Raw genomic sequence first — 13,085 nt, 5'->3', positions numbered from 1 at the left:
ATATTTATTGTGAACATAAGAAGCTCCTGATTGCATCTAACAGTACATCTAGCACAATGTTATTTAACCTCAGTGGTAATAATTTTCAGGCTTCAGGCAGAGGTCTTTTTCCCATCCTGCCACCCCAGATCCTCTCAACTGTGATTGAATATAAGATGTTCTGCATACTGAAACGTGTAGTTTATCACTAAGCTATGTCCATTTCTAGTGGGGAGGGCTTGTGTGAAGAACAGTTAAACTGTTCGCTTGTTTTTTTCACAGGGGTTCATTTAAAGGATTTCTTGAATATATGCTATTAATACTTTCAGGTTGGCAGATCAACAGAGAGCCCCATAGATTTTGTTGTAACAGATACGATTTCCGGCAGCCAGAACAGTGATGAAACTCAGATCACCCAGAGTACTATTTCCAGGTTTGCATGCCGCATTGTCTGTGATAGGAATGCACCGTATACAGCCAGAATCTTTGCTGCAGGATTTGACTCTTCCAAAAACATATTCCTTGGGGTGAGTATGCCAAGTTTCCATATAAGGCAGGACATGATCTCTATGTCATATGAGGAAGGGCTGCTTCATATAGGGGTCCTCAAACTTTTTAAATGGGGCCAGTTCACAGTCCCTCAGAATGTTGGGGAGCCGGACTATAGTTTGAAAAAAACATGAGAGGAGGAGAGCCGCCGGACCTGGCATACCTGTCACGTAGAACAGTCCGGCTCTGCAATCTCCCTCCTCATGCATTGCCTGCAGCTCCTGACACAGCCCCGACACTTCCGCTTCTGACAGACAGCAGCGGTGGCCAATCAGGCGGGTGGGCTGGATAAATGACCCTGGCAGGCCGTATCCAGCCCGTGGGCTGTACTTTGAGAACCCCTAATATAATAGCTTCTCCCAGGGTGGTGGCTGTTTTTTGCAAATCCATCCATTTTATAAAAATGGGAATAAAGAGTACTGAAAATAGTCATACCTTTATATATTTATTTATATATCACATTATTCTCATTGCAATAGCACACTGACTCTTGGTGGCTCACAACAACAACAACAAAAACCAATAACAATGAAAATAAAACCAACAGTCAAAATAGACAAACCTACACTCCAAAAGGCATCTGGCGTTAGCCCCTAAACAGCCTCCAGAAAAACTCTGTTTTAAGAAACTTCCAGAGCTGGGGCTAAATGCACTTCCAATTTAACTCTGATCAAATAAGTCCACTTTGAACTCCTTTTTCTTCTTTTTAAGAGGCTTGATCTTCAGTCGCTTCTTCAAATAAAGTCCCACATAATAATCTCTTGTCATTTTCTCCCTGTTTTCATACTTCCCTTCTGTGGACCCAAAATAAGATGGCTCTCAGAGTCACGCCTCTGATTTATAACCTGAATATCCCCTTTAATTGTTAAAACATCCCATGTAGGTCCCATGCAGATTCTTTCTGCATAGCACTCTTATAGTCAAACATTTTTAAGTTCAAATCCACATCTTCTTCCGTGTCATCCATATCTCTTTTATAGTCTGACAATTTTTTAAAGTCCTTTTTAAGATCCCTGTTCAAATCATCCTTAGCCTCTGTTTTATTCAATAAAATCTTTTCTTTTTCAATAACCTCTGTTAACTCCACTTGTTCCTCCATTATGTTAGTAAGTATCTTCTTTAATTGCTCTGATTCCCTCTAGTTAACCTTCAAAGCCCAGTCTTATCATTTGTTTCTTTTCAGAGTCAAAAGTTTCCCACATTAAGGTTTCTTACAGTTAATTCCAAAATCTTCAGGTGTATTTTTATAAAATTTAAAACAGTCTATAAAAACTATTCTTTCAAATCCATCTGGTCCCTTAACTCCCTTCTAAACATTCTAAGCTCCCTTTTGTTGTTTCAAAAATTAAAGTTTTTTTTTTCCTTTTAAATCTTTAAATTTACTTAAATCTTCTTTCTTCAAGGATAGAAGGAAATTCTCCTGGTATGCAGCAACTTGCCTTTATAGAAGGTTTTTAATTCCAAATAAACTATTAATAGGTAGTTTCCTTTGTCAATTAAAAGAGGGAGTATATGCGAATCTAGTGTCCTTCTGAAGGCTCCAGGCCGCGGCTTGGGGTTGATGTTTCCTGTGACTCCCAGAGTGCTCAACCCACTGGAGATCGCTAATTTGCGATCTCTTCACAGGGAACCTTTGTAAGGAGTAATTGTGGGTGATCCAGTCATCTCCTTTCTCCAGAGATGGTTCCAAAGCACTGGATCCTTTGTCAGTTCCTTTTAACCACCACACCCATCAACTCCACAAAAATGGGATTGAAGCTCCATCTTCAATCTGCCATTACTCCCCCAGAGTATTCCTATTATTCTATTTATCCTCTGATGTGTGGTTGCTATTCTACTTGGCTGTGTTAGGCAGTTGGTATTTCAAGTGTGGAAAGCCTGATATTTATTTTTTATTTCTTGCTGTGGCATTCTGTCTAGGAAAAAGCAGCAAAATGGAAGAATCCTGATGGGCACATGGATGGATTAACAACTAATGGCGTTCTAGTCATGCATCCTAAAGGGGGGTTCACTGAAGAATCTAAACCTGGTGTTTGGAGAGAAATTTCAGTCTGCGGTGATGTATATACCCTACGGGAAACAAGATCTGCTCAACAAAGAGGCAAGCTAGTAAGTTAATGATTAAAAACATGATTTAAAATTATTTCTAGCCTTTCTGCTAAAAAGGACATCTAAAGTGGCTTTTAGTTAAGCAAGCAAACAGTAAAGATTGTACAGAAAAAGCTTAGGGAACAAGGCAACAAAAAAAATTTCTACAAAGGTAAACAAGAATGCAGAAAACACTAACTCCATCTGAAAGCCCTTACAACAGAACCATTTTACCTCCAGGATGAGAAGCCACACAGCGATTTTGGGGGAAAGGAGTCCAGGTAGATGATACACTGTTTAACAAAAGGGATCTGGAGCATGCTTACCTTGCTGGATCTGGTGAAATAGGTAGAGACCATAGGAAACAGGCAGTTCTGCAAGTAACATTACTCTGTGCCTTGCTGGGCTTTATGGGTGGCAACCAGCACCTTGAGTTGTACTCAGAGGCACACTGGAAGTCATTGCAGCTCACAAAGAGCCAATAGCGTGTCACTTAGAACCTTTCCTGGATTGGAAGGTATTACTCAAGGTCACTCATGCCTTAATCACTTTGCAGTTAAATTGTTGCGATGTGCTATACATGGGGCTGCCCTTGAAGACCATTTGGTAACCACAATTGATTCAGATTGTGGTGATGTGAGTGGATATGGGCATACCTTGGTACACTCTAGGTTCACTTCTGCTCCACAAGCTACACTGGCTGCTAATTGGCATGTGGGTGGAATTCAAAGTGGTGGTGGTCGTCTACACCCGCTCCTCATTTAGCGACCAAGTTCCATTCCAGTGACCAGTTGTTAAGTGAAATGGTCGCTAAGTGAACACATGACAGCATGTGTTGTTATCAGATGCATGAAATTTGGAGGTAAATGTATGCATTGGTTGGAAAATGAATTTTTTTATTACTGTTGAATTGTGAATGGACACTAACTGAGGTTGCTAAACGAGTGGGTGTATAAAGCCCTTCATGGCTCAAGGCCTGGTGATCTATGGGAACACCTCTCTCCATTTATGTCTGTCCATCCTATTACATCTAGTACAGTGGGATGCTTCAGGTTCCATCATTAAAATTCTGTCAGACCTTAGAGATGCTTCTTTTCTGTAGCATTATGAGATAATATCACCTATCCACTCCTTCAAAGTCCACACAGCCTCAACATTATTGTTGTTAGGCAAGTCTTGGAATGTGGCTCTTTCAATAGGCCCTCAGGAAAGGCAGTTTTTCTATTTGTTTTATTGTTTGAATATGTTGCACATGACTAATTATCCTTAGAGTTGCATAATTGAGGTAGCTTATAAATTGGATGGATGGATGGATGGATGGATGGATGGATGGATGGATGGATGGATATTGGGAAGTATATCTCACTGATGTTCCTTTGCAGGATGTCCAAGGTCTGTGGTTTACTGTCCTCTCAAGTTTTGTAAGGGAAAAATAATACATCTTGCAAGCCAAAATAGAATATCCTTCCTGAATATTAGACAGAAAATGTACTTTACATTATTTCCAGCTTGCAGTTTCTATGACTAATGGTTTCTGAACAAGAGAGTCTGCAGTATGAACTTTCTGCCTCATTTAAATCCAAACATGGGATACATTATGTACCCTGAAGGAATTATGGCACCAGTTCTTAATAAAAATTGGATGAATAGATTTTGAAAATACCTAATGCTGTCTGCTGTAAATGTGTGGTGAATTTTTCTGTAGGTTTACATATACTTACCAAGATAAGGCATCATTCAATAAAAGTTGCTTCATGTTTTCATAAGTGCTTGTTAACTTTAAAAAACCAATACTACAACATAACATCTCTACCCCAATGTATATTTTGAATAATAGTACTATGTAAAATGTCTGTGTAGAGCCATCAATGATTACCTTGTAGAATAATATACAAAATGAGAGAAGTTCCTGACCAGAATAACTTACTATCAAAATTTAAACTGTGATGGAGACAACAAAGGTTAAAGAAGAAATGCAATTGCTATGGCAATCTTCACCTACTTGAAGACTCTTTAGATGTTTGGACTTCAGAACCTAAAATTCTTGGCAGATGCTGTGCTGGCTAGGAAATTCTGATAGATGGAATCACACATCTTGAAAATGAGAAGTTAGAAAAGGCTATAGTAGAATAATAAGAAATAATTGTTTTTTGTTCTAGCTTTTAGTCAGGAACTTATTATACAGATGCCATTGTCTCAGTGTTCTACACAGGAAAGAAGAGAAGGCTGGATGGATTATCATAATATAAGAAGTTAAAGAGGAGAATGAAAGTCATTGCTTCCAGTAGTGTGTGGAACATTGCAAAAGGAATTGTTTTCAAATTGTTCTTCTTTTCTGCCTGGCATTTTAGGTGGAAAATGAAACCAACATCCTACAAGATGGTTCTCTCATTGATCTGTGTGGGGCCACACTCTTGTGGAGAACAGCAGATGGCTTATTTCACACACCAACTCAGAAACACATTGAGGCTCTTCGGCAGGAAATCAATGCTGCAAGGCCCCAGTGCCCTGTGGGGCTGAATACACTGGCTTTTCCTAGCATCAACCGTAAAGAAGTGGTAGAAGAAAAACAACCATGGGCTTACCTCACCTGTGGCCATGTCCATGGTTATCATAACTGGGGACACCGCAGTGATACAGAAGCCAATGAGCGTGAGTGTCCCATGTGCAGAACTGTTGGTCCATATGTTCCTCTTTGGCTTGGGTGTGAGGCAGGCTTTTATGTTGATGCTGGTCCGCCAACTTATGCTTTCACCCCTTGTGGGCATGTATGCTCAGAAAAATCTGCCAAATACTGGTCTCAGATCCCATTGCCACATGGTACTCACGCATTCCACGCTGCCTGCCCTTTCTGTGCTACCCAGCTGTCTGGAGATCAGAACTGCATCAAACTTATTTTTCAGGGTCCAATTGACTGATGATGCCATTTTACAGATGACCATTATACAACTCACTTTGTTAACAATTTACTGTGAAGATGAAGAATTGCCACTAACTCTAGATTTTACCTTTTTAAAAAATAAGATTGTTATTAATGAGGGCTTTGGGGTGGGATTAGCAACTGGGATGTGAAGGTATTTTGATACCTGGAACCAAACAGTTATCAGTGGCATTGCATGCTGAACAGCAGCATGTTCATGATGACATCTTTTTTGGTTAAGCTGTAGTATATTTGTAAGATTTGTAAGATTAGAAGAAAAATACCAGTGTCTTAATGATTTTTTTAATATTGGATTTTTTGACAGAAATGTTTTCTTCTACACTTTGAATGACAAGCCTTTAAAACACATATTTTTTCAATCTAAAAGAAGCATACAGAATGTAATTTGTCCTCTCTTTTTAATTTGCAATATAGTTAACTTGAATAATTCATTCTCAAAGAGGATGTATCAAATGTTTGGGTAAACCTAGGTGAATGTTCACTTAATACATGGATTGAACATAGAGTGAACTCAAAAGGTTGGCTTTATGAACATAGCACAAAAATATGAAATTCTGCAGTGTGGTCTAATACAGCTGTCCAGATGACACAGTTACTTGAAAGTTGGGGATCTCTGTACATGACTTTCTGTGTTCTTTTCTTTTCTTTTCTTTTCTTTTCTTTTCTTTTCTTTTCTTTTCTTTTCTTTTCTTTTCTTTTCTTTTCTTTACTATAAAGGTTCCCATGTTAAACAATGCTTATAAAACATAATATGGGAAGTTTGAGATGCAGGTTATTTGCTCCAACATAGGTTTAAGACAGTGTGTGCAAAACTATCATTTCTTTGTTTACTTCTGACTTTTCTGAGTCAACTCAATTATCTAGCAGGAACTATGCTACCATTCTGCCCTGTATTTTGCTAAATTAACTCAGCATAGGATTGTCCTGTAAGGACTAGCATTAGGCCAATTTATCAGAGTAGCACAAGAACCATTCTTTTTCCCATAGTATCTGCCATGTGCTAATGCCATGTGCTAATAGTCTTTCATGCATGTTCTTCCTAGCTAGGTTGGCCCTGCTTAGGTGTCATTCTTTTAAGGTGTTCTTGCAGCACCATGGGCTGAAGCAATGAAAAAGTGGTTCTTTCACCAGTGTAGTGATGCTAAATGTATCTCATTTAAATTCAGTGGTAGTAAGTCACAATGTATGACAAGTCTTTTTTCAGTTTTGCATCTGGTGTCATTTGTATTTTTTATGCATATCCAGTTACTCATACCATCTTAACAGTTTTTATCTCTTTCTAATTCTGCCTTTTGGCTTTACTTGTATTAACTTGCCCTTGCATGCCTGGGACCTGTGAGCAAATGGAAATGTAGCAACTTGTTATTAATCCAGTTTTTCAGTAGCTGCACTTTCTACAGTAGTGAGAAGGTTTTGGATTGTTTTTTGTAGAACATACACAAACTGCCCTTGATCTCATAGTCAGTTTGATGCCCTTTTCAGTCTTAACCATCTGCAGAAGAATTCCTAATGATTCACATGTTTAAGTACTTGGTAATTATTTTGAAATAATTATTAAAAATAAGTGGTTTTGTAGCGCCTGCTTCTTTTATGTTTCCCTTAATGTGCAAATCTTCTCTGATAATACTGCTGATTTACTGATTTTTGGTTTGCTATTTTTCTTTTCTTCTTTCTAGTATCAGTTTAATTTAGAACTTGCAACTTAAAAAAAAAAACCTTTTAAATAGCCAGGATCAATTTATGTCCTAAGTAACTTGAAATTTTTGATTTAGTATGGGGGTGGATAGGAAAGGGGACAGATTACTGCTCATTTTGAAAATTATTCTCTCATGTACTTTATTGTCACTTTTGTGATAGCAATTCCATTTTTCTTTTGTTTTTGTTTTGTACTCATGCTATCAAATTTATTCAATTTTCCATATTGGCATGAAAAAAATAGTCATTACCAGAGAGAAATTAATTGCATATCTTGAAGTAAACCTTGCAGTTTGGATCTCCTGTTAAATTCAGAGAAATCCCTTGGTTTACTTTGTTCTTTGTTTAAATATATAATTTATGATTTTAATATATTGTATATATACTTGAATTGGCCTGTTTATACTTAAGATGTAATATTTTATAGTAAGTTAACCTTTTAAACACTTCACATGTCCATGCCCATTGACTGATGGGGCATGTTTGTTTTTATCTGCTGATGTTTAATACATTTTTGCTGTATAAAAAAGTTCAGTATTTTTAAATTGAAATATTAGTTTCTTTTGTCTGAAAAGGCTTCACTCACTGCAGTATTTTGCATCAACTCTGTAGCTTGCCTACCCCATATGATAGATTGGGAGAGCCAGTTATTTTCAAAACATTTCATCATAGTGCCTTCTAAATGATTCCATGATAAAACATGTAATTCAAATTTTGATTAACCATTATCTTTTAGGGCAGACTCTTTTAGTCCTTTTTTAATGGCTTCCTGTTAATTGGTGAAATGCTATAAAATCAAAGTTTAAAAACTCTTATCCTTGTTAACTTAAAAGGTCAAAACAAACAAACAAACATGGTGGCCATGTTTCACCTTTTCATGTGCAAAGATATATATAGAGAGATCCTACTATGCTAATTGCTCCAGGTATGTTTTTTCTTTCTAATGGGTCTTATGAACCTGTTCATTGTACAATTCTGAATCCTTTTGTGATCTGAGCAGCATGTATAGAAACATTCCCATATTTCCTCATATTGGAAGGGATCCTGAATCCCATTTTTCCCTAAACTAATTTGATTTGGCTCTTTTTGTTTCAGAGGGCTGGCTATATGAAAAACTTCCTATACAATTTGCATAGGAATTTATTAAAAGAGCGTTCTCAGTCTCTTCCTCTTTTAAAAATTTGGAATTTTTAAAATATTTTTGGATATTGTTTTCCTGAGCCTGTCAGCAATAATGTTTTCTACAGATAGGATTTCTGCAGCAGTCTGTCTGTCAGTGTTGTCTGAATAGACTTTAAAGCCCCTGTTGTACAAACTTAATTCAAAGTGTGCTTTGTGTCTTATTTTAAATTTTTGTTTATTGGCTCACATACTATATAGCTCTGTCATTCCTCATATAGGAAAATAATTCTTGTTTTTTCTTTTGCTTGTAATAAGGCTGCAATCTACTTGTCCATGTTCTGCCCCTGAAATGTAGTTCTTGTTTAGTAATTCTTTGATTCTGTCCGATGCTAAACCATCCAGTGATGGTTCCTCAGTGCCTCAGTCTTGCCAGATATGGATAGAAGAAATTTACTTTGGATTCCAGGTTGAGGGGGGAAAAGAGGAGTACTGAAAACTGTGTGCACTTGTAAGAACAAGCCAATTCTAGTGCAAAGCAAGCCACTAAGTGGCTTTTTCGCATGTTTTAAATGACTAGCTCATTTCTTGTAGAACTTTTCCCCAAAGAGCTATGAACTTGTTAGTGTACTCTTTCAATCAGTCATTTTCAGTCTATATTTGACTTAAATGGGCATATTTGTGTGACATGCTTCACCTAATTCTATGGATTTATAGGGCTTATCTGAAAGGGGTAACACAGATTAAATTGCACAAAACTCTGAGCTAAAATGTGGTTGGGTACTTTATATTTTCATGTGTCATGCCAACTTAACCAATATTACTCCTCAAATTTTTCTGTGCACCTTTTTGAATGTTTGTAATGGTGCTTGCTATCATCAACCTTCTTTTTCTGCAATTTCTCAATGTCAGATTGAGAAATCTTGACTTGTTCTCGGTCATGGAGTAGTTTAGAAATATTGTACTTTTTTAAAAGATAGGCGTGATTCAGAATTCTGTTTTAAAATGTGTTTGGGGAAGTTGATATGCTTTTGTTTTCATGCTTGCATGATGTCAACCCCCCCCCCCATTGCACAAAGATTCAAAGTATATTCAGGAACTAGCCAAAATTGACTGCCTATAAAATGCATATGAGATTCTTGAAGCATGTGCAAGCTTTCTCTTCCCTGCTTCTTCCAATAGCCAAGGTACTATCTTGAAAAATATTCATTCAAAAGTTAATGCAAGGCACATTAACCTGGGTTGGGAGATCCAGTAATATCTGTATAAAATCTTAACTAATTGAAGAATCTTGTAAGTCTCTCTGGACAAGTCCTCTTTCTAGTCAGTTCAGCTGAGACAATGTTTCTGTGTTTCTGCATTAGTGGTAACTTGTCTGCTCTAGAACTCAATGCTTATTTCATTGAGGATTTACTTTGTACTTTATGGTATAAACAGCAAACTTTCTGAAGTCTTAGTTGTCCCTCCAATTTGAATTTCCGGAAAATGTATGCTAGCTTTTTCTGAAACTTCATGAGATCATGTGATTTTTAAGAATCCCTATCTGTCAAGCAAATTACAAATACAAAAATGCATTTGAACAAATTGACCTGTACAAATAAGTCAAGATACATGTTTGCCTTCCCTTTTGTTAAACAAATAAGGACATTTATATGCCTGCATATACATCAGTACCATGGATCATTAAATAGTACCAGTTTAGAAACTGTAAAACCTCAGACGTTTTATGCCATTGAAAGTTGCTTTATTTTACATCAGCAATAGTTGCTGTATGTCAACTGATGGATTTGCATATCCTACGTGCACTAAAAGCAATGTGATTATTTTTACTAAACTAATTAATTACTGTCTAAGCAGCTTCAGATATTCTAGCTGTAGTATCCATTTTCCTGTTTATGTTTATATGTCCTTCTTATTGTTTCCAGGCTATGGCATATGAAGAGTTAATAATTTCTGTAAAGAGATTATGAATGTTAAGCCATTCAATTCCCTATGATGGATTTAGGAAGGCTGAATGTTCCATGGAGATTACTTAAAGCAAATTCAGATGATTCCCTCCAGTACATGTGCTTTTACAAATCTGAATCTGATTGGAGAAATCGATATTGTTCATCTAGCCCAGCATTCATTCCCCAAATTGTCAAAAATGGCTCACATTAATTCCATTATCAAATATCTCTGAAACATTGAAATAGGACAGTAACTCTTTTAAAAAATCTTAAATAGTCGTAAATTGCTCTTAAGGTGATATTTTTAAGTAGTTAGAAAGCTGTTCTTCTTTCACAAAACAACCTAGGTTGTTCAGATATCTTATAAAAAAAAATCTCTTGGCTTCACCAAGAGACATCTTCTAGTTTTGGTGAGTACATCTAGTGAGCACAGAAGCAAGAGCTAGAGGACATAAGGGAGGTGGTGCTTGATATGTAGGATATGCGGGATATCTGGGATTTAAACTTAGTTAGGTGTTATTATTAGCATTATGTTATTATTTTAACAATCAGTGTATGGCTGGAAAGTGATCACAGTGAATTCCTGCTTGGAGTCAAGGTGAGAATATGACTGATGGAAAATTGCACCAATAGCTGGGATAATTACCAAGAAGTTGTTCTAAAAGAGAAGCAAATCTTTTTCACTAGTTCCCTTCCTTATGAATAGTTGGCAATACTTATTTTAAGCAAATGCACACTCTTATTTGTAGTAGTTTTGACACAGATTTCCAGGTGTCTTTTTCAAACTCCCAATGTTAAAAATACTTCAAGTAGGAATGCCATGGATTGAATCTGGGCCTGTATTCTTACAAAATGGTGATTTGCTAATGAGTTAAAAATATCTTGAGATCCTGAAGTTGGCCACGTAACTGAGATGATACCAAAATCAGGTCTGCATCAAACTTGAGATGTGTGTGAAATGGGAAATATGTTTTATCTTTTATCTCAAACTTGAAACAAATTATTGTGTTCTGAAAGTTCTGCCATGCCATTTTAGATTGTCTGAAGTACAGCAGAAACAACCCTGAAAGTTTTTCATTGTTTTGGATTTTGGATGAAACAAAAATCTAGAAGAATCCCATAAAGATCCAGAAGTGATTTTATAGGATAAGTAGGGTAAGGCTGGTGTCTGTCACCTTCTCCCCTCTTCTAGTGGCTCTGGGTGTCACACCCCAGCAGCCTGCCTGCCCCCAATCTCCCTCCTTCTCTTCCCCAAACTACTGCTTGGAACAGCATTGTTTTGTTCTATACACAGTCCAAAGATTAAAAAAACACACATGGTTCAGTTTGAGTACTGGCTACCCAAAGCAGTTGTTCCATGCATGGAACAGTTTGCACATTCCTTCAGAAAATCCATTCTATGCAGGCAACCATTATAGTAACCTTAGAGTCTTAAATGATTCTAGGTCTTAATGTATCTTTGAATGATTCTGAATAGTATATTATTGGTCTATTCCATAAAATTAAAAAAAAAATGTGTCCGGCATATTAGGTCTGCTTCATGGATGGATGGATGGATGGATGTATAATCTGATAACAGACACGTATATATAAATCAAATGTGCTCAATCTTCATACAAGACAGTGTTGACCTGCATAGGGATACTTCAGACTTGGAGGCCACTTTATACATATTTTAATGTGTTTAACTTATCTGATGATTACAAGTTTCCTGATATCCTTCTCCACATAGAAATGACTACTAAAAACCACCAATCTGCACACTAGAGTGGGTGTTGATTGGTTTGTGTGTTAGCCAGGCTTGGGGGCATTTTGTCCTATGAAAACAGTGTTCCCTGGAATCATGATAGGAATGTGGGCCTCTCTTAAATGGAATCTTGAGCTCACTTAAATATTACTAGACAATGCTTTAATCAGTCCTCATCTGTAGTGGACAGGGTTGACGGAAATTGTAATTCAGCCATATTTTTCACCCTTGCCCTAAAACATCATGAAGATTCCCTAGCTAGAAGTTGGAGGGGAATATCAGTAATGATGAGTGAGCGGTCATTTGGCATCTTATTAAAGACCCCTCAGTAATAAATTTAGGGGAGTCAGTTTTCTAGGAACACCATTTAGAAACTCTTGTATTAGCTGTTGATCAGTCATGGTAAAATAAATATGCAAGGAACTCATCCTGGTAAATGTTATTCAAATAATTATCCAACTAATTCATTTTTTTTATGTAATACCTTTTTCCTATGGTAGGCAATGCTTTGCCTAGTAAGAAGACTAATTTGAAAGGAGCATAGTTAGAACTCATTAATCAAAACCAGTCCTAAAGATTTGGATTTAGATCCTATCTCATTTTTGACAAGTCCACTTGGAAAGATGGAAATGGCAATATCAGAGTGTTATCAGCTGTTAATGTTCTGAATTATATTTGTGAAATTGGCCTTTTGTACATCAGTGTGAATGGATAATAACATAATTTAACTATTGTATGTTTTGGAAGTACAAGCCATTTTACAGGAGGGGGGAAATAAAAATAGTATTCCAGTATTATCTCTTGACTCGTTTTTATTCTTCATCTTTCAAAGCTATTACAGGAATCCAGTGTTTGGTTTGTGAATTAAAGTCAGCATTACCTTTAAGGCTATCAGATAAACAGCTATTATAACACTCGGTGCATGAAGATCTGAATCTTAGCAGCTATGTTGATCCTTTGGAGCAAATGGGATCCATTGCCATTCAGAATTCTGGAAGTGAATGCATTAATGATGGAA

At 36.8% G+C, this 13,085-nt stretch overlaps 1 protein-coding gene across 1 annotated transcript in view; it reads left to right on the top strand.

Annotated features, from left to right (window-relative positions):
• Positions 1 to 12,861, top strand: part of PELI2 (pellino E3 ubiquitin protein ligase family member 2) — a 70,468-nt gene extending 57,607 nt beyond the window's left edge. The window contains exons 4-6 of the mRNA XM_088149700.1: positions 309 to 506; positions 2,449 to 2,637; positions 4,968 to 12,861. Of these exons, the coding sequence (XP_088005826.1) occupies positions 309 to 506; positions 2,449 to 2,637; positions 4,968 to 5,534 (954 nt within the window). The 3' untranslated portion in view covers positions 5,535 to 12,861. The remainder of the gene's footprint in view (positions 1 to 308; positions 507 to 2,448; positions 2,638 to 4,967) is intronic.
• The last annotated feature ends 224 nt before the right edge of the window (positions 12,862 to 13,085 follow it).

This window comes from Python bivittatus, unplaced genomic scaffold (genome assembly GCF_059951505.1).
Source record: "Python bivittatus isolate LINGU-HERP-01145 unplaced genomic scaffold, Pbiv_v1 ctg000580_np1212, whole genome shotgun sequence".
Taxonomy (NCBI): Eukaryota; Metazoa; Chordata; class Lepidosauria; order Squamata; family Pythonidae; genus Python; species Python bivittatus.
The sequence above is the reverse complement of the archived record's forward strand: the minus strand, read 5'-3'. Positions and strand labels throughout refer to the sequence as shown.